This window comes from Giraffa tippelskirchi, chromosome 12 (genome assembly GCF_054371585.1).
Source record: "Giraffa tippelskirchi isolate mGirTip1 chromosome 12, T2T-mGirTip1v1.2.pri, whole genome shotgun sequence".
NCBI classification, from domain to species: Eukaryota; Metazoa; Chordata; class Mammalia; order Artiodactyla; family Giraffidae; genus Giraffa; species Giraffa tippelskirchi.
The window spans coordinates 118,089,061-118,111,368 of record NC_137286.1 but is presented as its reverse complement, the minus strand read 5'-3'; the positions used below and the strand labels follow the sequence as shown (position 1 = coordinate 118,111,368).

The following is a 22,308-nucleotide window of genomic DNA, read 5'->3' as shown; positions in this document are numbered from 1 at the left end:
AATTCAATTAGCTCAGTGATAAAGAATTGGCCTGTCAATACAGGAGACGCAGATTCGATCCTTGGGTTGGGAAGATCCTCTGGAGAAGGAAGTGGCAACCCATCCCAGTATTCCTGCTTGAGAATTCCCATGGAGAGGAGCCTGGCGGGCTACAGTCCATGGGGTTGCAAAGAGTAGGACATGACTGAGCGACTAACACTTCCCGTCAAAGGAGTTATAAAGGGGTCGAAAAAAAGTCAGACACGACAGAGTGACTAAACAGCAACAGTACCACCTTTAGTTTATCTGTTTACTTTTTTCCTTCAGTTTTATTGAGATATAATTGACATATAGCATTGTATTTAGGTCAAGGGGTACAACATAATGATTTGATACGGTATATATTGCAAAATGATTAACATAAGTTTTAACACCACTCACCTAAAATGGTTAGTTTTTTTTTTTCTTATGAGAACTTTTAAGATCTACTCTCTTAGCAACTTTCAATATACAATATGGTATTATTAACTCTAGTCATCATGCTGTACATGATACGCCAAGAACTTACTTTTCTTGTAACTAGAAGTTTGTACTTTATATTTTCAAGTTTCTATTGAGCTTTCTATTTGTTTTCATATCCCAAAATATTTTGTTCATCTCAGATTTTTTTAATCGTAGCTATTTAAACAATATTTGATGAGTGACTTAGCTTCTTGTTCAAGTCATATAGTAATATATATATATTATTTATTTATTTATTTATTTTTTTAAGGCTACCCACTTTAGTATTCTTGGGCTTCCCTTGTGACTCAGCTGGTAAAGAATCCGCCTGCAATGCAGGAGACTGGGTTCGATCCCTCGGTTGGGAAGATCCCTTGGACAAGGGAAACGCTACCCACTCCAGTATTCTGGCCTGGAGAAGCCCATGGGTCACAAAGAGTCAGACACAACTGAGCGACTTTCACTGACTTTCACTAGGTTAACTTAGGTTGTTTCCATGTCTTTACTATTGTGAATAGTTCTGTGATGAACATGAAGGTGTAGGTATCTTTTTGAGAGAGTGACTCTGTTTCTTTTGAATATATACACAGTAGTGGAATTGCTAGATCATATGATAGTTCTATTTTTAATATTTTAGGAATCTATGCTGTTTTCCATAGTTACTGCACTGATTTACATTCCTACCAACAGTGCTCAAGGGATTCCTTTTTTCCACATCCTCCCCAGCCCTTGTTATCACATATCTTTTTAACAATTATTTATCAGGTATAAGCTAATATTTTATTTGGTTTTGCTTTACATTTCCTTAACAATTAGAGATCATTCACTTGTTGATGAATATTTGGGTCATTTCGAGTTTGGGAATGTTGTGACAAAAGCATCTGTTAATATTTGTGTACAAGGCTTTCTGTGAACATACATTTTCAGGGCTTTCACCTAAATATCTAGGAGTGGAATGACTGGGTTGTGAGATAGATCTGTTTAACTTCTAAGCACCTGCCAAATTCCTGAGGTGCCCGTGCCATTTTACATTTCTTCACACAACGTATGGGCGTTCCAGTTGCTGCATATTCTAGTGGGTACTTGGTCTTTTTTATTTTAGCCATTCTAATAGGTGTGTAATAGATAGTATTTTTCTGTGTTTTAATTGTGCATTTTCTCTGATGGCTAGTGCTGGTGAGGGGTGTCTCACTTTAATCTGTTCATTCAGAAAGTTAATTTTAGTCTTATTGTTGAATTTTGATTCCTTTCAGATGAAGCTCATAATAATTTAATTAGTTTAGCTCAGTGGTGGTTGGTACCTTAACCATGTTACACTTTATTTTTTAAATTTAATTTTAACCTTTTGCACCCTCATAATACCTTTTTGTTGTTGTTCAGCCGCCAAGTTGTGTCTGACACTTTGAGAGCCCGTGTACTGCAGCATGCCAGGCCTATCTGTCCCTCACCATCTCCTGGGGTTTGCCCAAGTTCATGTCCATTGAATCAGTGATAATAATACCTTTTAGAAGTACTCAAAGGCTATATTGTGGTAATTTATTACAGGTTGCAGCAGCTTGTAGAGTCTCATGGCTTTGTTTTGGGGAAATGAATACATTTAAAAGGGGAAATTATAAAAATGATAAAAATTTTCAATCTCATCTTTATATCACTTATATCCGATAGTGTAATTTAAGTTTATGCTTTGTCTTGTGTGCTTGGTTGATCAGTCGTGACCAACTCTTTGTGACCCCATGAACTGTAGCCCATCAGGCTCCTCTCTCCATGGGGATTCTCCAGGCAAGAAGACTGGAGTGGGTTGCCATTTCCTCCTCCAGGGGATCTTCCCAACCCAGGAATCCAACCCAGGTCCCCCGCATTGCAGGCGGATTCTTGACTGACTAAGCCACCAGGGAAGCCCATACTTTATTTTATGTAGGTTCTATTACTTTCAGTATTTTATCACTTACCATGAGAATGCATTCCGTGTGATAATAACAATTGTTCTGAATTCTTTTCCAGGTTCCCGATGTTATCAGCAGCATAAGGCAGTTATCGAAAGCTGCCATGAAAGAGGATGCCAAACCCAGCAAAGACAACGAGGACGCCTTTTACAACTCTCAGAAGTTCGAGGTCCTGTACTGCGGCAGGGTGACCGTGACCCACAAGAAGGCGCCGTCCAGCCTCATCGACGACTGCATAGAGAAGTTCAGCCTGCACGAGCAGCAGCGCCTGCGACTCCAGGGCGAGCCGCGCGCGGGGGACGCGGGCGAGGACCAGGCGGGATCCGAGGCCCAGACGCCGGCCTCCCACGCCGACATTTTGTCGGAGGAAGGGGCTGCCGCCGCCGACACCCACCCGGTCTTCCCTGCCGCGCCCAGCCAGCCTGGGCCATCTAGCTCGCGAGTCTTCTTCCCCGAGAGGATTTTGGAAGATTCGGGCTTCGATGAACAGCAGGAGTTCCGGTCTCGGTGCAGCAGCGTCACGGGGGTCCTGCAGCGGAAAGTTCACGAGAACAGCCAGAAGCCACAGCCGCGGAGGAGGCACGCCAGCGCGCCCAGCCACGTGCAGCCCTCGGACTCGGAGAAGAACAGAACCATGCTGTTTCAGGTGCTGTCCTGGCCGCCGGCTCTCCCGGTGTTTCCCCATCCTTTTGCTATAGCCGGAAGCAGCCCGGCCGCCAGCTTCTCCCTGGTCCTCAGTCTGGAAGCATCCAACTTTTCCGTCCTGTCCCCCAGGCAGCATAGAAGGCAGGTTGGAGAAAGAGAGCAAAGGACAGTAGTGAAGGGGTGAGAGGCAGACAGGGAAGGTAAGAGAAAAGGAAGCAGGGCAGGGAGGGAAAGAGAGTGAAGCACTTGAAGGAGCATCAGGGAAAGTTGGTTGGGGAAATCAGCAGAGATTACCCAGATGGCGCTAGTGGCTTAAAAAAAGAAACACGCCTGCCAATGCAGGAGACCTAAGAGACGGGCTTCTATCCCCGAGTGGGGAACATCTCCTGGAGGAGCACATGGCAACCCACTCCAGTATTCATACCTGGAAATCCCATGGACAGAGGAGCCTGGCAGGCTACAGTCCATAGAGTCTCAAAGAGTTGGTTAACTACTGAACAACTTAGCACGCATGCAATCTTAGCATCACCAGCGTTTGCCTTAGGTTGATTCTTCACTAGGGCTTCCCAGGTGGCTCAGTGGTAAAGAATCCTCCTGCCAGTGCAGGAAACACAGGAGATGCAGGTTCAATCCTTGGGTGGGAAGATTCCCTGGAGTAGAAAATGGCAACCCACTCCAGTATTCATGCTTGGAAATCCCATGGACAGAGGAGCCTGGCAGGCTACAGTCCATGGTGTGGCAAAGAGTTGGACATGATTCAGCACACACGTGATTCTTCAGTAAATGTTGCTATCTATTATTATTATTTTTTAATGACTGCAGAAAGTCAGAAGGGTTTGAAGATGTGAATCTGGAAGAGTGTGAATCTTCTTGAAGGAGACAGAATTTTCTAGAGAGAAAAAAAGAAAAATCCAGAGACTCATGGTTGTATTTTCAGATGAGGATACACCAATTTACTCTGTCATACAAAAGAGAGGTTTAGGAAACATCATAGGCCTGATAATTTATTGGATCAGTTGTTAAAATGATTGGGCGCAAGCTATATATTATAGGTGTAAAACACAATTCTTAATTCTAAAAAGTAGTTTTTGAAGTTGTACAGGGTATAGAAAGTATCCAGTTCCACTTGAAAGGACTGAATTCTTAACAATGCCCTGTAGAGATTCTTTAATTAATCCTCAGCTTTGAGGATTAGAGTTTTCATCAGATTTGAGTTTTCTTGAAAAAAGGAGTGACGGTCCTTTTATCCCATTGCAAAGAGTCCTTAAGAAGGAAATTGCACTGTGTACCTTGGTAAATAGTCCCAGAATGTAATATTTGCTTTATCAGAAGTTCGTGGTTGTCTTGTTCTGTTTTGTTCTTGATAACTCGAGGCATGTGATTAAAGCGTCTATAGTCTTTTCTTTGGTAATATATTAACTGAGTTTCCTCTCTTTTTTTTAAGATTTTTTTTTTTATGTGAATGATTTTTAAAGTTTTTATTGAATTTGTTACAGTATTTCTTCTGTTTTATGTTTTGGCTTTCTGGCTGTAAGGCGTGTGGTATCTTAGTTCCCAAACCAGGGAGCAAACCAGCATCCTCTGCATTAGAAGGTGAAGTCTTAAGCATTGGACCACCAGGGAAGTCCCCTGACTTTCCTCTCTTGATTTGTTCTTTTTCTTAGCTAGCCAGAGTCCATGTTGTTAATTTTTTTTTCTAAATGGTTGTTTATTTAAAAATACTAAAAAAAATTATCTGCCCAATTGCAAGTATATCTTTCTGTTGATCCTTTGTAAGAAAGTAAGATTTTAAATTATAATTAAATAATTGGTATTTTTAGAAAACATAAAGTGAGGAGAGGTTGCATTTTTTTTTTGAAAAGACAATAACTTCTAGTTTGGAAAAAAATGGTTTCTTTTAAATTAAGAGCAGCTTATTTCATGATTTCTAGATGAAAGGAAGAAATGTTTTCAGATGACTGATAACTGAGGTTGTAAATTTGATGGGGTTGGGTATTGACACTGTATATTCCTATACAGTCCATGGTATTCTCCAGGCCAGAATACTGGAGTGGGTAGTCTTTCCCTTCTCCAGGGGATCTTCCCAACTCAGGGATCCAACCCAGGTCTCCTGCAGTGCAGGCAGCTGCTTTACCAGCTGAGCTCCAAGGGAAGCCCCCAAATACTGAAGTGGTAGCCTATCCCTTCTCCACTGAATCTTCCCGATACAGGAATCGAACCGGGGTCTTCTGCATTGTAGGTGGATTCTTTACCAGCTGAGCTACCAGGGAAGCCCATATATCCTGTATAGAGCATTTGAATCTGTATTATTAGTCAAATATTTAATTGTAAAGTAAGATATTAGGTTCTTGGTAAGTTGAAATTAATTGGAATGCTTTATTTTTAAGGTTGGACGGTTTGAGATTAACCTTATCAGTCCAGACACTAAATCAGTTGTGCTTGAAAAGAATTTTAAAGATATCTCTTCTTGTTCCCAGGTATGTATTGAAGTAGGTTATAGTATTTGAGGAAACCAATTAAGGCTTGTTTCTGAATTAACCATAAAATAACTGGGATTGGATCCCTTCAAATTTTATGTATTTTTTAAAAATGAATTTATTTATTTTAATTGGAAGCTAATTACTTTACAATATTGTGGTGGTTTTTGCTAAGTGGATGTATCTTAAGAGGGTTCATGTGTTTGGGTCTCTGCCAGTAACAGAATCCTGTCCAGGTCTCTCAATATCATAATAGTTTGTCCTCACTGTCATCAACCCTGTCTCCTCATAGCATCCCTTCATCAAAGGGGTGAGTGGAATTTTTTTGGTGGTGAGTTCTTTTGGAAATATCTTCTCAGTTAGTTTTCCTCAGAATCTTGGGCAGTGGGTTTTGGCATCACTGAGTCATGTTTACTCTTTATACCATAATAGGTAATAAAAGGAGAACTAGTACTTTCAAGTTTATTAATGTAAATGTTAAAGTTTGAAAAGAAGGTTTGGGTATGTATCTTTGGCCTTTTACTTGTTATTAATTCTTATATTGTGTATATGAAAGTTTTAAAAATAACTGATACAATTATATGTGGTTGAGGTCATATCAGGCATAAAGTAGTGTTCTAAGTACCATAGTAATATAATAATTTAGTACAGCTATCCAAAAGTTAGAGCTGCCTAACTATATGGCAAACCTAGGAAGAATTTCTGAAGATGTTGAAATGGAGGGAGTACCTAAATCTGAATATGGGAAAGTTAAAAATGCAAGGATGCCTCCGAGGTGGTCCCTGGAATAGCAAAGCAATAACCTAACAGGTGTACCTTAGATGCACCTTCAGGTTCTTGGATCGTGCCAATGCACTTTTCTGTATTTTAATGTTAAAAATCAAGGCTGCTTATTTAAAAAATTTTTTTGAATTTTGGAATTAGCACTGCCATGGGTAGGATGTTCAGATATTCTTCTATTGGAAAATGACAACCTTTTGTACATCTTGTTAATTACACTCCTCAGACTCAGCTAATGTAGTTTCACTTCTAGTGTTTTGTTTTAATATTTGTTTTATTATACAGTGACCTAAAATTATGTTCTGAAGATAAAGGCTTTCTGCTCTAATAATTGAGAAAGGCAGCATCTGACTCTAGGGAGAATATATTGCAAATTTCTAAATTCCTATTTAAAGGACAAAAAATTTGGTAGAAAGATGATTCACTTTAATTGAAAGATAGTATTTACTAAGCATTCTTTTTTTTTTTAAATAAATTTATTTATTTTAGTTGGGGGCTAATTACTTTACAATATTGTAGTAGTTTTTGCCATACATTGACTAAGCATTCTTGTAAGGACATGTTTCCTGGGGGGTCTTTTCATGATCATAAGGTCTGTGAGGGTGGGTGTCTTATAATGTAGAACATCAGAGAATAAGATGTGTTAAGACAGAGCTTAATGCTTAGGTGTTCAATAAATGTTGAATGAATATTTCTGTATATCGGGCCTCATGCCCAGTGTTGAGGAGAGAGTCATGTGCAAAGCTGTGTATTTCCTGTTTCCCAGAGCAAGAGTTGTCATTGGGAAAGGCTGTGCCTCTCCCTAGCCCCACCCCAAGCCTCGCAGGAAGAAAACTAGCAATGCTCACTGAACATTTAAGGGGAAAAAAAAAAATGAAAAAGAACAAAAAAAGAACCAGCCAAACCAAATATATAAACTGGCAGTTCAAACAAGATTTTTCCTTTTCCTTTTTTTTTTTTAAAGCAAGCTTTGTATTGACATTAAGAATTAAGAAAAAGAATTGACTGAAATATGAGGAAGTTTTGTATAAAGGCCTTTGATCAGAATAATTGTCAGCTTACAGCTTAATCTCTGCCCGTCACTGCGTGGCCAACTCCTATCACTTTTCCACAGAATCGCACTGATAGAGGGTGGCCGCATTTGGGAACAGGCATACTTTTTAACACATGCCATGTCATGACTCTTTGCGACCCCATGAACTGTAGCCCACCAGGCTCCTCACATGTACCCCTACGTATGTTTCTTTCTTCAAAATCAGTAGGACTGGATTTTTGGCAAGCATGAGGAATAAGGGAGTGGTTTTCTTTACTGGAACATTGCCACTGCCTGAAAACTTGGTGAGCTGTTGAGGTACTATGCATTTTTCCCACTTAATGCCAAGTTAATCAAAGATTTTTTTTTTTTTTAAGTTGATGCTATTTCTCCATTTTATTTTATTTACTTATTTGTTTTTGGCCACACTGTGCAGGCATGTGGGATCTTAGTTCTCTGATCAGGGATTGAACCTATGCCCCATGCAGTAGAAGTATAGATTCTTAACCTGGATCTCCTGGGAAGTCCCAAGTCAAAGCAATTCTATAATCATGAATGAGTTGTATCAGATGGAATTTACTTTCACCTCATGGACTATATAACTTCATTCCTCCTATTAACTTTTTCTTTTTATAGAGTTGATTTCCTTTTTCCATACCCATTGGATAGGTGAAGCTTATTAATATAAGAATTGTGGTTACTCTTTATCAAACATGCAAGGAACTAAGATATTTCTTAGTTCTGAGTCTCAAAAATTTCTGGGAATAGGTTCCATGACTACTGTTTTATAATGAGAAGTGGAACTTCTGAGATACTTTTTATCAACACATCACAATATCTCATACCTAGTAAATTGCTTGAACCAAGGTGGAAGCACAAATCTGACTCCAAAGCCTGTTTTCTTTTCCCTGGAATTTAAGTGATTGCAGGACAACTTTAAATTTTTGGTTTTCCTGACTTTTCAAAGTACTGTGCTTTCTCTTAAAGTAACAAGGTGCTCAGTTCAGTTCAGTTCAGTTGCTCAATCGTGTCCAACTCTTTGCGACCCCATGGACTGCAGCAGGCCAGGCCACAAGGTGCTACTGCCTGCTAATTGGTGTATATGTATTCAGGCTGATGGAAGTTCTCAAATGATTCAGAATTTTTTATAAAGTGTAGCTGAGGTTATTTAGCCTGTTTTCAGAAAGTACAGATTTGTGAATTTGGATCATTGACATCTGCAGTAATTTCTTTAATGTATTCATCTTCTAACAGTTGTGGCTCCTTGAATGTCTATAAATAGACAAATGTTCTAGTAGTTCTAATGCATACTTTAGGGAATTGCAAGGCATTTCAGTAGACAGTTGTCATTTTTATGATTCTTAGCCTTAAGTAAACAAGAACAGGGTTTATGATGAATCATCAGACTGCTTGCTCAATGATGACCAATAAATTGAAAACTCTGTTAATGCCAAACACTGGGTAGTGGTTTTATTACAAGACACAATGGATCGTGCCATCCTGTTTTTCCTTCTGTGGCCCCAAGTCACAGCGTGTTTGTCAGAAACAAAGCAATCTGAGCTGGTTTCACCCTTTATTTTATGTATCAAAAGTCTGCCATATAAGTGTGCTCTGACATTATGTCCCCTATCACAGTGCTGTGAAGGAGAAATTCATGAAAGTGTGAAAGCACAGACCTGTTTCCATAGTGTTGGTTAAATGGACATCATCTTGTAAACACCCCACTTCTTCCCTCTCTAGGGTATAAAGCATGTTGATCACTTCGGCTTTATTTGTCGGGAGTCCTCGGAGCCTGGACTGAGCCAGTATATCTGCTACGTGTTCCAATGTGCCAGTGAATCTCTGGTAAGTGGGGTGACTGCTGTCCACAGGCTCCTCCCCAAACCTCTGACTCATGGGAGACTGACAGACCCAAGCCTCACAGAATGGCCATCAGTGGAAAAAGAGGAGGGCAACCGGAAATAAGTTTCTGCTCTTTGAGGCAGAACCACAATAGAAAAACAAAAACAGATTATCTTGGTAATTTTTCAGCCTAGATAATTTTCTTGAGTTTAACAAATCCAGAAACATTACTGGGAGTATTTTTCAAGGGTGGTGGTTGTTGTTGTTCAGTCGCTAAGTCGTGTCCGACTCTTTGAGACCCCATCAACTGCAGCATGCCAGGCCTCCCTGTCCCTCACCATCTCCAGGAGTTTGCCCAAGTTCATGTCCATTGAATCGATGATGCCATCCAATCATCTCATCCTCTGCCACCCTCTTCTCCTTTTGCTTTCAATCTTTCCCAGCATCAGGGTCTTTTCCAATGAGTTGGCTGTTTTTTTTAAAAGGTAGGAAAAGCCTGATCGTGGAAGAAGAATGGTTACTTTTTCCATTGCTCATGTAAGAAGATAAAGAAGACCTTTTATTCTCTCAGTTGCTCTATATCTCAGAGTAGATAATGCTTATTTCAACAGGGTAGACAGCGATTTTGTTTTTTTCTCTGTATTTCATCAGCCCTGTCCTCATTTTAAAAACACTTTCTTTATGGTCTTTTTTTAGCCTTGATTTTCTTTCTTTGGAATTTGGAAGCCAATTTTTCTCTACAGCATTCTCACTCCCTCACCCCACCCCTCTTTAATGGGAACAGTTAGAATTTTCGAAGAAATATGTAAGGCGAAGTTGGAAATGGTTCTGAGTGACTAAAAATATGTCAGTGTTTTCCCCTAAATTTTTTTTTTTTTACGTATTCTTCCACTTGAGTTACCTCTCCTAACCATTTTAGCACAAATCTTTAGATGTATACATTACCATTCTTGGAAGCACAGCATTCATTAGACGTACATCTTCCCCCTGGATTTTCCCCAGGGAAATACCACCACTTAGAACAGAGTAAGCCAGGCTGCATTCTCCTCATTTCCTTAATGCATGTTGCCATCCTCTTTGCTAACTCATTTTTAAAACTTTTTGTTTTGTATTAGGGTATAGCCGATTAACAACATTGTGATAGTTTCAGGTGAACAGCGAAGGGACCCAGCTATACATATACATGTATCCACGCTCTCCCAAACTCCCCTCCCATCCAGCCTGCCTTATAACATTGAGCAGAGTTCCCTGTGCTATACAATAGGACCTTGTTGGTCATCCACTTTAAATCCTCCCTAATAACTCTTGCCTTCCGTGTTCCCAGCGTGGACACTGAGTTGAGGAATAATGAAGAAATGGAGATGAATTGGTGCCAAGACACTTTCTGACTAGGGAATGTAGCATTCAACAGTTTTTACCCCAGAGGGATCCTTTTAAAGTTTTGTTCTCACTTTTGGCAGTTAGCCATACCAATGAAAACCACATGTTGATATCCAAGTGGCCACTGGATTATATAGGTTTAGTTTAGGACTTGGGATAGAAATTTAAGAGTTACTGTGTAAAGAATGATTGAAGGTGTGGGGATTGATGAGGACACAGGGGGAAGAAAAAGAAGGCCAAAGAGAGCCAAGGACACAATCCTGGAAAATGCCAACTGATTTAGGTAGAAAATGAGAGTGTAGGGTAATCTTGCCCCATTCCCCACCCATCCACCGCCCCACTTGCCCCTCTTCCTTCCTTCCTCAGTCCATCCTCCTAAGACTGATTCTTCCTCCATTGCAGATCCTTGCTCGCCTACCTTTCCAAAACCTGTCATATTTTGTTTTGACCATTCCGTTTGTACAACTTCCATATTTAGAAATCATAATGCATTCTTTTGCACCATCCATATCCACCTGTTTACCAAATCCTACAAACCAGCAGTCCCCAACCATTTTGGCACCTGAGACCAGTTTCATGGGAGACAGTTTTTCATGGATGGGGACTGGGATTGATTTTGAGATAATTTTATAAGGACCGTGTAACTGGGAGGTGATATATGTATAATTATGGCTGATTTGCATTGTTGTATGGCAGAAACCAACACAACATTGTAAAACGATTTTCGTCCAACCAAAAAAAAGAAAGGAGCCTGCAATCTAGATCCCTCATGTGTAGTTCACAGTAGGGTTTGTGCTCCTATAAGAATCTAATGCCACTGCTGATCTGACAGGAGGCAGAGCTCAGGCGGTAATGCTACTGATGGGGAGCAGCTGTAAATACAGATGAAGTTTCGCTCACTTGCGCACCATTCACCTGCTGCTGTGAGGCCCAGTTCCTAACAGGCCATGGGCCAGTATTGGTCTGTGGCCCCATGGCTGGGGACCCCTGCTATAAACTCAAAGGTAGAATGTCTCTTATGTCCATCTTGCTTTCCTTTTTCTCTCTGTCTGGTATCTAAGTCTGGACCTTCTTTAGAAAGACAATTGCCTTAGTGTCCTAACTAGTGTCCCTGCCACTGGTTTAATCTGTCATCTGTCTATATTCCTACCTTATGTTGTAGTTTTTTTCTCACAAAATTTTCTCACTAAGGACCAGCTTATGCCTCCTTATTAAGAGACAAAATCTACATGGTCTACCATGGCAGAAGGGCCTTCCTCATGCTTTTCCAGTCCCCCTGAAAGCTCTCCCTCTCACCACTGTGTCCTCCCACATGCTGTCCCCTGTGCTCGGCTGTCTCTAGGCCTGACTCCAGAGGCTGCTGTGATGACTGATGTGAGGTTGCTTTTATTTGGCTTGCTACTGAAGCAACAAACGGTTCATGCACAGGACACATGAGATCAAGGAGATAACATGGGTGGTGCGGCTCACAGAAGTGCTGCTGAAATTCTGAGCTAACTGTTGGCTGCATGGAGTGAGGGGTCTGCCTGTCAGAGGCGGGCAGAGCCAGGGCTCACTGCTGTCATACAATCAGGTGGGGAATGCGAGTGTGCCAGCCTTGAGGGTCCACCTGGCTGCTATATAAGGAGACCGTGTATGTTCTCTTTCTGTATCTGTTTTCACATTCTCTTCCCGCTTGCTTCATTGGCTGGGAAGCAGGCCTCCTTTGCTCTGCTCTGACTTGAATCCCCTTCCCCTTCTTTTCTGCTGTGTACTTTTTAGGACCCTGTTTAAAGATAAACTCCTAGTAACCCCTTTTCTGACACCGTTTTCCAGGCATTGACCCCTTTCCTTGCTTTGTTGTCAGTGCTCTTGCTGTACCTTGTTCATAGATCTCTAACAGTTCCTGCAAATCCATTATCTTGTATGTGTGTTCACATAACTTTCCACCCCACTGGATGGTGAATCCTACAAGGTTAGGCTGTCCTTACTGTTGTTGTATCCCCTGGTAGTTTCTAGAAGAGCAGGGGCTCGGTAAGTGTCTTTTTGAGTGATAGAGTGTGTTACTCTTAACTTCAGGTAATCTTTTTATAGGTGGCTGGTTAATCTCTGATTAGGGCTTCCCTGGTGGCTCATATAGTAGAGAATCTGCCTGCAATGCAGGAGACCCGGGTTTTATCCCTGGGTTGGGAAGATCCCCTGGAGGAGGGCATGGCAACACACTCCACTATTCTTGCCTAGAGAATTCCATGGACAGAGGAGCCTGCTAGGCTACAGTCTGTGGGGTCGCAAAGAGTTGGACATGACTGAGCGACTAACAAAAAGAACAACAAATTTCTGATTACTGGATAACCTCCACCAGGAGGAAAACTGTAAAACCTTCTGATTTCCAACCTCTTTTACAAGTTTTGTTTTTGTTGTATTTTTTCATATTTTTATTTTTCCCTCATGTACATAAGATGAGTTTTCAGAACAGGGAGTCAGAGTTGAAAGTCTAGGAACATGCTGTGTTTTTCCTTCTTGAGAAGTTCTGTGGCTCGGGCAACAGACAAGACTGGCTGAGAATGTCTTCATGTTACACTGAAGTTGCATCAGAATATTAGTGCTGGCATCATTATTCTTAAGAAAGAGCCTATGCTGGAATCTTTGAAATCCTGCTCACTTTTTTTTATCAGTAACCATCTTAACTGAATGGTGAGGCATCAGAATTGCAAGCTACAGGAGAAATTAAATGTAAATTTCCTGTACAAAGGAGGATGGTTCAAGCAGCTGACATATAGAATAAAACAGTCAAATATTACATAGGTCTAAGGAGTGTTATGATTGATGTGGCTTGGTAGTTGTGAAAGAAAAAATATTGCAAAACTGCACGTGCTGACTTATCTACTCTGAGCACAGAGAATATGCAACTAGCTTTTTCTCTTATTTCTTTGTAGAGATTGTTATGAGTTGATAAACAGTACAGTAAGTCCTACACGTACGAGTTTCGTTTTGAGAGCATGTTTGTAAGTCCAATTTGTTCCTAAGTCCAACAAAGTTAATCTAGGTCCCAACTAACACAATCGGCTGTATAGTACTGTACTGTGATAAGTTTCTAATACTTTTCACACAAATAATACATAAAAAAAAGACAAAAACAATAAAGAAAACACTTTTTATCTTACAGTGCAGTACTTTGAAAAGTATAGTAGTACAGTACAACAGCTAGCACACAGGGGCTGGCATCGAGTGGACAGGCAGTAAGAGTTACTGACTGGAGGAGGGAGACGAGGTGGGAGATGGTAGAGCTGAAGGATTGTCAGCAATAGGAGATGGAGGGCAAGCTGCAGTTTCACTCATGCCTCATGCTGATGGCACAGGTTCTGCTTCCTTGCTGGATTCAATTCCATCTACCCTCTTGAAAAAACAATCCAGTGATGTCTGAGTATTAGCTCTTTTTTTTCTCACCATAGATAACACAGTAACACTGGATTGCGTTCTGAACGGCTGCTGCAATCTTTGTGTATTGGTCTATGTTTGGGTCCTGGGTCTCAAAAACTAATAGTGCCTCCTCAGATAAGGAAAATACCCTTGCCATTTCCTGTGTCATGAATCCCTTTGGTTCTTAAGTTACTTCTTCTTCCTTTCGTCTTTGTCTTTTTTCTGGAGCTCCGGTTCTATCAGGTCATCATTAGTAAGCTCCTCTTGTTGCTCACAACAGTACTGTGCAGTAAAGGACACAAAAGCATGGCCACTGGTAGAGGATGGACGCACGTGACAATTACGCCAGCCATGTGTGCTAACCTAACGTGATTTGACATGTGAACACACGTTTGTATCTTTGAAAGTTCCCAACTTGAAGGGTTCCTGTATAGGGACTTACTGTACAGAGTTCAGATGGGCCCTGGAGGGTTACTTGGGAAGTTTAGATGCTCAGTGCTCCTCCCTCCCTCCTTCCCTCCTTTCCTTCTTTTGTAAAATAATGCAAAGCAAGTGGCTGAATCTTGTTTAACCACATTTGAGATTTCTGGAAAATATCATTTCTGCTTTCTCCAAAAGTGGTTTAAAAGGTATGAAAAAAATGGAAGTGACTACTGTTCATAGACAGAAAAAGTAGAACTCCACAGATCCACAGATCCACACAACAGTATCCAGGGAAAGTAAAACTATTAAAGCAACCCCCCCAAAATCCACATTACCAAGACCCAGGCTTTGTGTGGGGTTAAGAGTGTAGATTTTCCCAGAGAATTAGGCTAGATAATCTTTTGAAGTCCTCATATATTCTGTGATTCTTATTCTTAAATGCTATAGAAAACTTAAGTTTGGTAGGGAAATGTTTATGAGCACTATTTTCATTATGGAATTCCCCCTTAATATCATAAATTAGCTTTCTTTGTTCCATCTCATAATTTTCTCTGGAAATTTAATTTTCCCTGATGACCACACTAAGAAGACTTTCTTTTTGTTCCATATGGTTGATTTCTCTTTACTCATTCCTTTACTGTTAACCTTTTAACACTTCCCAGGACTTTTTATTGTTGCTGAATCTAAATTAAAACAATTAAGTTATTCACAGTACTAATTTAACTTCCCGGAGGTTGAGCAAACTCAGGGAGTTGGTGATGGACAGGGAAACCTGGCATGCTGCAGTCCGTGGGGTCGCAGAGAGTTGGACACAACTGAGCGACTGAACTGAATTGAATTCAACTTCATAGTACTAATTTAACTTTTAGTTGCTCTGATACCATCATAGAATTTATACACCATCTATAAAATGGTATATTAAAACAAAGTAAAACACTTAAAATTTTAGAAGTAAAATTTTAGTAATATTTATGGCCGGGAGAAATCAGTAGCCACATTTCAGTTACCATTGAAATGATCTCGTTTCATCTAGAAACGGATTGAAAAATCATGATATTTCAGTATTGCCACTGGAGGCTTTTTACATCACATTATTACCAAATAACCAATAATAAACCTACCTGAAAGTTAAACAGATAACTAATCCCTTCACTGCCTTAAATAAATGAGAAACAAGAAAACAGTAGTAAATATCTGTGTAAGTCATTGAAATTGCTTTTGAATATATAACAAGGCAAATGAAATGAAAATGCAAAGTCACTAAAACATGTAGTGCTTTTATTTTTGAGCATTAGAAATCTTTATTTTTTTAAATTATAGTATAAAAGAGCAGATAATGAATACTTCATTTTTTATACATAGAATGATATGAAATTATTGACGAGCTTTTTAAAAAGTTATAGTAAAACATAGCTGACTAATCACTGGCTACTTGGTGCTTGAGCTGTCCTTTAAGCAATATCAGAAGAATAAAGTGTCTTTTTAAATTTTTTACTGGAAGATAATTGCTTTACAATGTTTTATTGATTTCTGCCATACAACGTGAATCAACTATATATATATATACATACATATATCCCCTCCCTCTTGAATCTTACCCCCATCCCACCCCTCTAGGTTGTCACAGAGGCTGTGACACAGGCTGAGCTCCCTGCGTTATGTAGCAACTTCCCACTAGCTATCTATTTTACCCATGGTATTATACCAGGTGGTGCTAGCGATAAAGAACCCACCTGCCAATGCAGGAGGTGAGAGACTCGAGTTTGATCCCTGGGTTGGACAGATTCCCCTGGAGGAGAGCAAGGCAACCCACTCCAGTATGCTTGCCTAGAGAATCCCATGGACAGAGGATCCTGGCATGCTACAGTCCATAGGGTCACACAGAGTCAGACATGACTGAAGCAACTTAGCATGCATGCATGCATATTTCAGTGCTACTCTCTCAGTTTGTCCTACCTTCTCCTTCCCCCACTATGTCCAGATGAATGGATAAAGAAGTTGTGGTACATATATACAGTGGAATATTTAGTTCAGTTCAGTTCAGTCGCTCAGTCGTGTCCGACTCTTTGTGACCCCATGAACCGCAGCACGCCAGGCCTCCCTGTCCATCACCAACTCCCGGAGTTTACCCAAACTCATGTCCATTAAGTCGGTGATGCCATCTAACCATCTCATCCTCTGTCGTCTCCTTCTCCTCCTGCCCTCAATCTTTCCCAACATCAGGGTCTTTTCAAATGAGTCAGCTCTTTGCATCAGGTGACCAAAAGATTGGAGTTTCAGCTTCAACATCAGTCCTTCCAATGAACACCCAGAACTGATCTCCTTTAGGATGGACTGGTTAGATCTCCTTGCTGTCCAAGGGACTCTCAAGAGTCTTCTCCAACACCAGAGTTCAAAAGCATCAATTCTTTGCTCAGCTTTCTTTACAGTCCAACTCTCACATCCATACATGATTTATGGTGGAGAATGTGAGAGAATGTGTTCCACTGGAGAAGGGTATGTCAAACCAATTCAGTATTCTTGCCTTGAGAACCCCGTGAACAGCATGAACAGTGGAATATTAACTCAGTCATAAAAAGGAACAAATCTGAGTTAGTTGAACTGAGCTGGACAAACCTTGAGCCTGTTATACAGAGTGAAGTAAGAGAAGAACAAATATTTTATATTAATGCATACATATGGAATCTAGAAAAATGATACTGATGAACCCATTAGAAATAGAGATACAGAGAATGGACTTGTGGATAAAGTTTCTGTTTATTCCAGGTTCTTCATACACTCAGATGCAGCAGTGGAGTAACTTCTTTAAGTAATAAATTTTTCTTAAACCAGGCTGTAAGAGAAGGGAGAAAAGGGTCTTTAAAAATGGCTTATGTGTACGAGGGTTCTTCTTCCTCAATATCCTCTCTAACATTTGTTATTAAATATTTCTTGCCTTTTGGGTAATAATTATTCTAATATGTATGTGAGGTGACATCTCAATTGTGGTTTTGATTTGCATTTCCCTAAAAATTAGTGATGTTAAGCATCTTTTCATGTGCCTGTTGGCCTTTTGTTTTGGTAGAAATATAAATTAGTGCTGCCACTATCGAAAACAATATGGAGATTCCTCAAAAAATTAAGAATAGAATTATCATGTGGTCTAGCAATTCCATTTCTGGGTATTTATCTGAAAAAACTAAAAACACTAATTTGAAAAGATATGCACCGCTATGTTCATTGTAGTATTTACAAGAGCCAAGATATGGTATCAGTGGAAGTGCCCATCAATGGATGAATGGATAAAGAAGATGTGATGTGTGTGTATATATATATATATATATACACACACACACACGTATGTGATGTGCTTAGTTGCTCAATCATGTCTGACTCTTTGTGACCCCATGGACTGTAGCCTGCTAGGCTCCTCTCTCCATGAGATTTCCCAGGCAAGAATACTGCCATTTCCTTCTCCACGGGATCTTCCAAATGCAGAGAATGAACCCAGGTCTCCTGCGTTGCAGGTAGATTCTTTACCATCTGAGCCACCAGGGAATATATATATATGTATATATACATACATATAATGGAATATTATTCAGCCATAGAAAAACATGAAATCTTTCCATTTATGACATTACTGGACCTAGACCTTGAGGGTATTATGCTATGAGAAATAAGTATGATTTCCCTCATATGCAGAGTATAAAAAATAAAACAAACACATACACTCAAAGAACAGATTGGTCCCAGAGGAACCGGGGGTGGGAGGGAGAGCAGAATGGTAAAGAACAAAACAAAGCATAGTTTATAAAGCATGTAAATGGTTTTGAATATCAGAGATAGTTAGTTTGGATGAGGCCCTGGTACTTCACAGCTCCCCATGCAGGTTTTAGACTTTGACTTCAGTTCTACAATGGGTGAGAAAACTACACTTTACTCTGATGATTGTGCCACCGAGGAGGAAGCCTGGCCTGAAGTTGGCTTAACAATGCCTGGAGGATGAGCTGTTGGTTCACCTTGAAGAAGCAACCAGGAGGTCAGGATGCTAGAGCCCAACTTCTTGACTAAATCATTGGAAGAGCAAGGAAGAAACAGGCTGGCAGTTTTCAAGCTCCTGGCCTAGTGGTAAGACCCAGCTATTAGACAGGAAGATGTCAGAAGTTCTTAGTGTCACAAATCAGAAGCAGAATGCTAATAAATAGAAGCCATAGAGAAAAGACAGGAGTTCTCATCACAAGGAAAAAAAAAAAAATTCTGTTTATTTAATCTTGCATCTATGTGAGATGATGGTGTTCACTAAACTTATTGTGATACTAGTTCATGATGCATGTAAGTCAAATCATACTGTACATCTCAGACTCATACAGTGCTCTTTATCGATTATATTTCAGGAGAACTCTAGGAAAAGAAACATCAGCAGCCTTCGTAGAATTTCCCCAAGATTATTTTTTTTTAATTTTTAAAAAATATATTTATTTTTAATTGGAGGATAATTGCTTTACAATATTGTGTTGGTTTCTGCCATACATCAACATGAATTAGCCATAGGTATAAATGTTTTCTCCCTCTTGAACCTCCCTCCCACTTACCATGTTATTTATTGAGCTCATTTCTCCCCAGAAGTTTGGTTAAACACATGTTCACTTGTTGTTGCACTAAAAATGATCCAAAAGGATAAAGTGAATAAGATACCTATTAACACAAGTGAATGTTAAACTTATTTTGTTGCTTCCTATGTATTGCAGGCAAAACTTCCAAAGACATCTTCATCTGATAAACTACTTTAATTAAACAAAGACCTTAGATAGCCAACAATGACCTACTGTATAGTACAGGGAACTCTACTCAATATTCTGTGATAACCTATATGAGAAAAGAATCTGATAAAGAATGAATATGTATATGTATAACTGAATCACTTTGCTGTCTACCTGAAATTAAACTAAATCAACTATAATTCTATAAAATTTTAAAAAAAGAAAACAAAGTTCTGATTGACTATCATTTAACTGATAGCGTAGTACTCAGTGAGATTCAAAAACAGCATTCAAGTAACAGGTCAGTATTGTTGTATTATACACATTAAAATAGTCTTATTTCATCCAGTTTCCAATTTTATGTATAATTAATTGAAGGTCTAACTTCAAGACAATGCTTTCTCTCTATCATCAAAATTACATTATTAAGATTTAGTAGGCATCAACAAATCCTCACATTGCTATTGGGCTTTTAATATATTACCCTGAAGGCAAACGTTTGCAGACCTGGCCTCTGTTTTTCTTGTAGGTTGATGAGATAATGCTGACTCTGAAACAGGCTTTCAGCACGGCTGCTGCCCTGCAGAGTGCCAAGACCCAGATTAAGCTGTGTGAGGCCTGCCCCATGCACTCTTTGCATAAGCTCTGTGAAAGGATCGAAGGTACAGTATAAGTTGGCCTTGGCAGAGAGGAGTTTGCTTTGGCATTGAGGAAGTGAGAAAGTTGCTACTGTCACTGAATGCTTCTTTGTTTCGAGGTGAACCCAGAGCCCTGAGAATCATTTCTCACATCCAGTCAAATTTGTGCAGTCAGTCTCTCCTAGGTGCTTGGCTCTTTTTCCTTTTTTCTATTTTTTAACTTTTTTTTCCAGAGGCAGACTCCAGGGAGGAACTTGCATTTCCCACCGTTGTTAAGACTCTACTGTGTGCACAGTGGGAACTGACCAAATATTTGCTGAAGGAATGAAGAGAGGCAAACCTTCCCAGAATGTTGACTGTAGATTTTTTTCTCTTCTCACTTGATGATGGGTTCTTTTTTTCCTAAAGGTTTAGAACAGGAATGAAACTTTCCTAACTTTTGAGGGACATTTGAAAATCACCCAGATAATAGACATGATGTCATAAAGCAAGTTGAAAAAACAATGTGTTTTGAAGAGGGAGAGGGACATGAGGAAGAGGTGATTCTGACTCAGTTTTCCTTTCTTCTCCTTCTTCTCTAATAAAAAAGGTTGAAAGCTACTGTACCCGAGAGGCTGCTGCTGTTGCTGCTAAGTCGCTTCAGTTGTGTCCGACTCTGTGCGACCCCATAGACGGCAGCCCACCAGGCTCCCCTGTCCCTGGGATTCTCCAGGCAAGAACACTGGAGTGGGTTGCCATTTCCTTCTCCATTGTACCCTAGAGGACACACAATTTAATAGACACTTGCTAAGTATCTGTTGGGTTGGCCAGAACGTTCATTCAAGTTTTTCTAAATCTGCATATGGAAAAACTGAAACGAACTTTTTGGCCTACCCAAAATCATGTGCTGGATAGTGTGCTCAGCACTGGGGATGCAGAGATGATTGAGATGTAGACTGTGCCTTCAGGAAGCTTATAGTCTGAAGGGAAGGCAGGCTTGGGAGCAAGTAAATGTGATTCAGTATGATAGATGTTAGTGTTGATGGGGAGAGGTTGAGCTGCAGAATAAAGCAGAGAATGTATGAGCCATTGTAAGTGTAAATTGTGATATCTGTTAAGTAGGCAGGAAAATCATAGGCACATGGCGAAATTTATTGAATGTCCACTCAACTGTGTGAATAAGGACTATTTAAATGTAATAGTCAAATTTAAAAATTTATAATATTTTACAGAACATGCCTTGTTTTCAAACATATATATAACCTTTACAAAAATGAAACATTCTTTGGTGTATGGTAAAGGGAATATAAATCCGGGGAGGAAAGGCCGAGTGATTCAAGAGATGGTGATGGATCAGTTTGCCATCCAAAGAGACAAAGATTCCTTCCACGTATCTACTCAAAATACATTCTAGAGGGATCAAAGTCTTCAATGTCAGCAAGCAAAATACTAAAATCATTAAAAGAAAATAAAAATGTTATTTTGTCCCTAAACAAGAGAGCCTTTATTAAAACACAGAAATGCAGAAACTACCAAAAGAAGACATCGACAGATTTGATTTCATAAAGTCTTAACATTTTTACAAAACAACAACTGCTTACTTGGAAGTTAAATGATAAGCAACACATGAGGAGATAGCAGATTGCTGTTCGGAATTTGTGAGGACTGTTATTATCTATAAGAAAAAGATAAAACCACCAGTAGCAAATGATACAAATCATATTAAAACAAAGTTCCTTTAAAAATTTTTGTTTTAGAGACCTTTGTAAAGAAAGAGAATGCAAACTATACATCCAGAATTAGTAGGGCCCTCCCAAGATGTTGAATGGACTGAAATTTAAGGTCCCCAACCTTCAAGGTAGGTATGTATCTGAAAGGAGAAAAGGAAGGGTTCATATTGACTGAGAAAGATTCACACTGATTCTTTTCCTAAGGCCTTGGCTAACACTTTTTGATACAATTTTTTACCCTTGTCTTTGACATTAGGCTAAGAGAACATAAGATAGGGCAGTACTCTGACAGTAAAAATGAAAGGAATAACAGTAAGACAGATACTCTCATAAGACTTACCGTGTCTCAGCACTATTGTGTTTTCCATATCTTGGACCACTTCATCCATATAGAAATCTCACAAGATAGGTGCTGTTTTTAATCCTCATTTTACTCATGAGGAGCAGGCACTGAGATGCATAGTGGGTAATAACTGTCACATCCTCACTGCTTAGGAGGGGCAGAATCAGGATTTGAACTCGTTCAATCTGATTCCACAGTAACTTGATGCTTCTTTCTGGAAGAATATCAGAAAGCAAGGATTATCAGTATCACACTGTCCTGAAGCTGTGGCATCAGTGTGTTTCCATAAAGGCTGTTTTCATCCGAGCAGGATAACTGTGGATTCTGAACTTGTGTTATATACAAAGTATAAAGCTGGAAAAAGGACTATATTCAGATTCAACACAAATTAATAGGAGTAGAAAGTGAGAATACTCACAAATATATGAGTATTTAGGAGTATCTAGATATTAGTACTTCATATAACTTACTGAG

At 39.7% G+C, this 22,308-nt stretch overlaps 1 protein-coding gene and 2 long non-coding RNA genes across 16 annotated transcripts in view; 2 read left to right on the top strand and 1 right to left on the bottom strand.

The window, feature by feature from the left end:
• TBC1D4 (TBC1 domain family member 4) overlaps positions 1-22,308 on the top strand; it is a 207,556-nt gene that overhangs the window by 119,505 nt on the left and 65,743 nt on the right. For 11 of the 14 annotated variants that reach the window (XM_081549935.1, XM_081549931.1, XM_081549932.1 and 8 more), the window contains exons 2-5: positions 2,482-3,069; positions 5,456-5,545; positions 9,099-9,203; positions 19,674-19,806. In XM_081549935.1, coding sequence (XP_081406061.1) covers positions 2,482-3,069; positions 5,456-5,545; positions 9,099-9,203; positions 19,674-19,806 — 916 coding nt within the window. The remainder of the gene's footprint in view (positions 1-2,481; positions 3,070-5,455; positions 5,546-9,098; positions 9,204-19,673; positions 19,807-22,308) is intronic. The other 3 variants (XM_081549933.1, XM_081549930.1, XM_081549941.1) reach the window with 1 other exon arrangement.
• LOC145529476 (uncharacterized) lies at positions 13,050-17,513 on the top strand. The gene is made up of 2 exons (XR_014071273.1): positions 13,050-15,135; positions 16,527-17,513. It is a non-coding gene; the product is annotated as an uncharacterized LOC145529476 (long non-coding RNA).
• LOC145529475 (uncharacterized) lies at positions 17,141-21,980 on the bottom strand. The gene is made up of 2 exons (XR_014071272.1): positions 18,977-21,980; positions 17,141-17,235 (listed from the first exon to the last, which is right to left on the bottom strand). It is a non-coding gene; the product is annotated as an uncharacterized LOC145529475 (long non-coding RNA).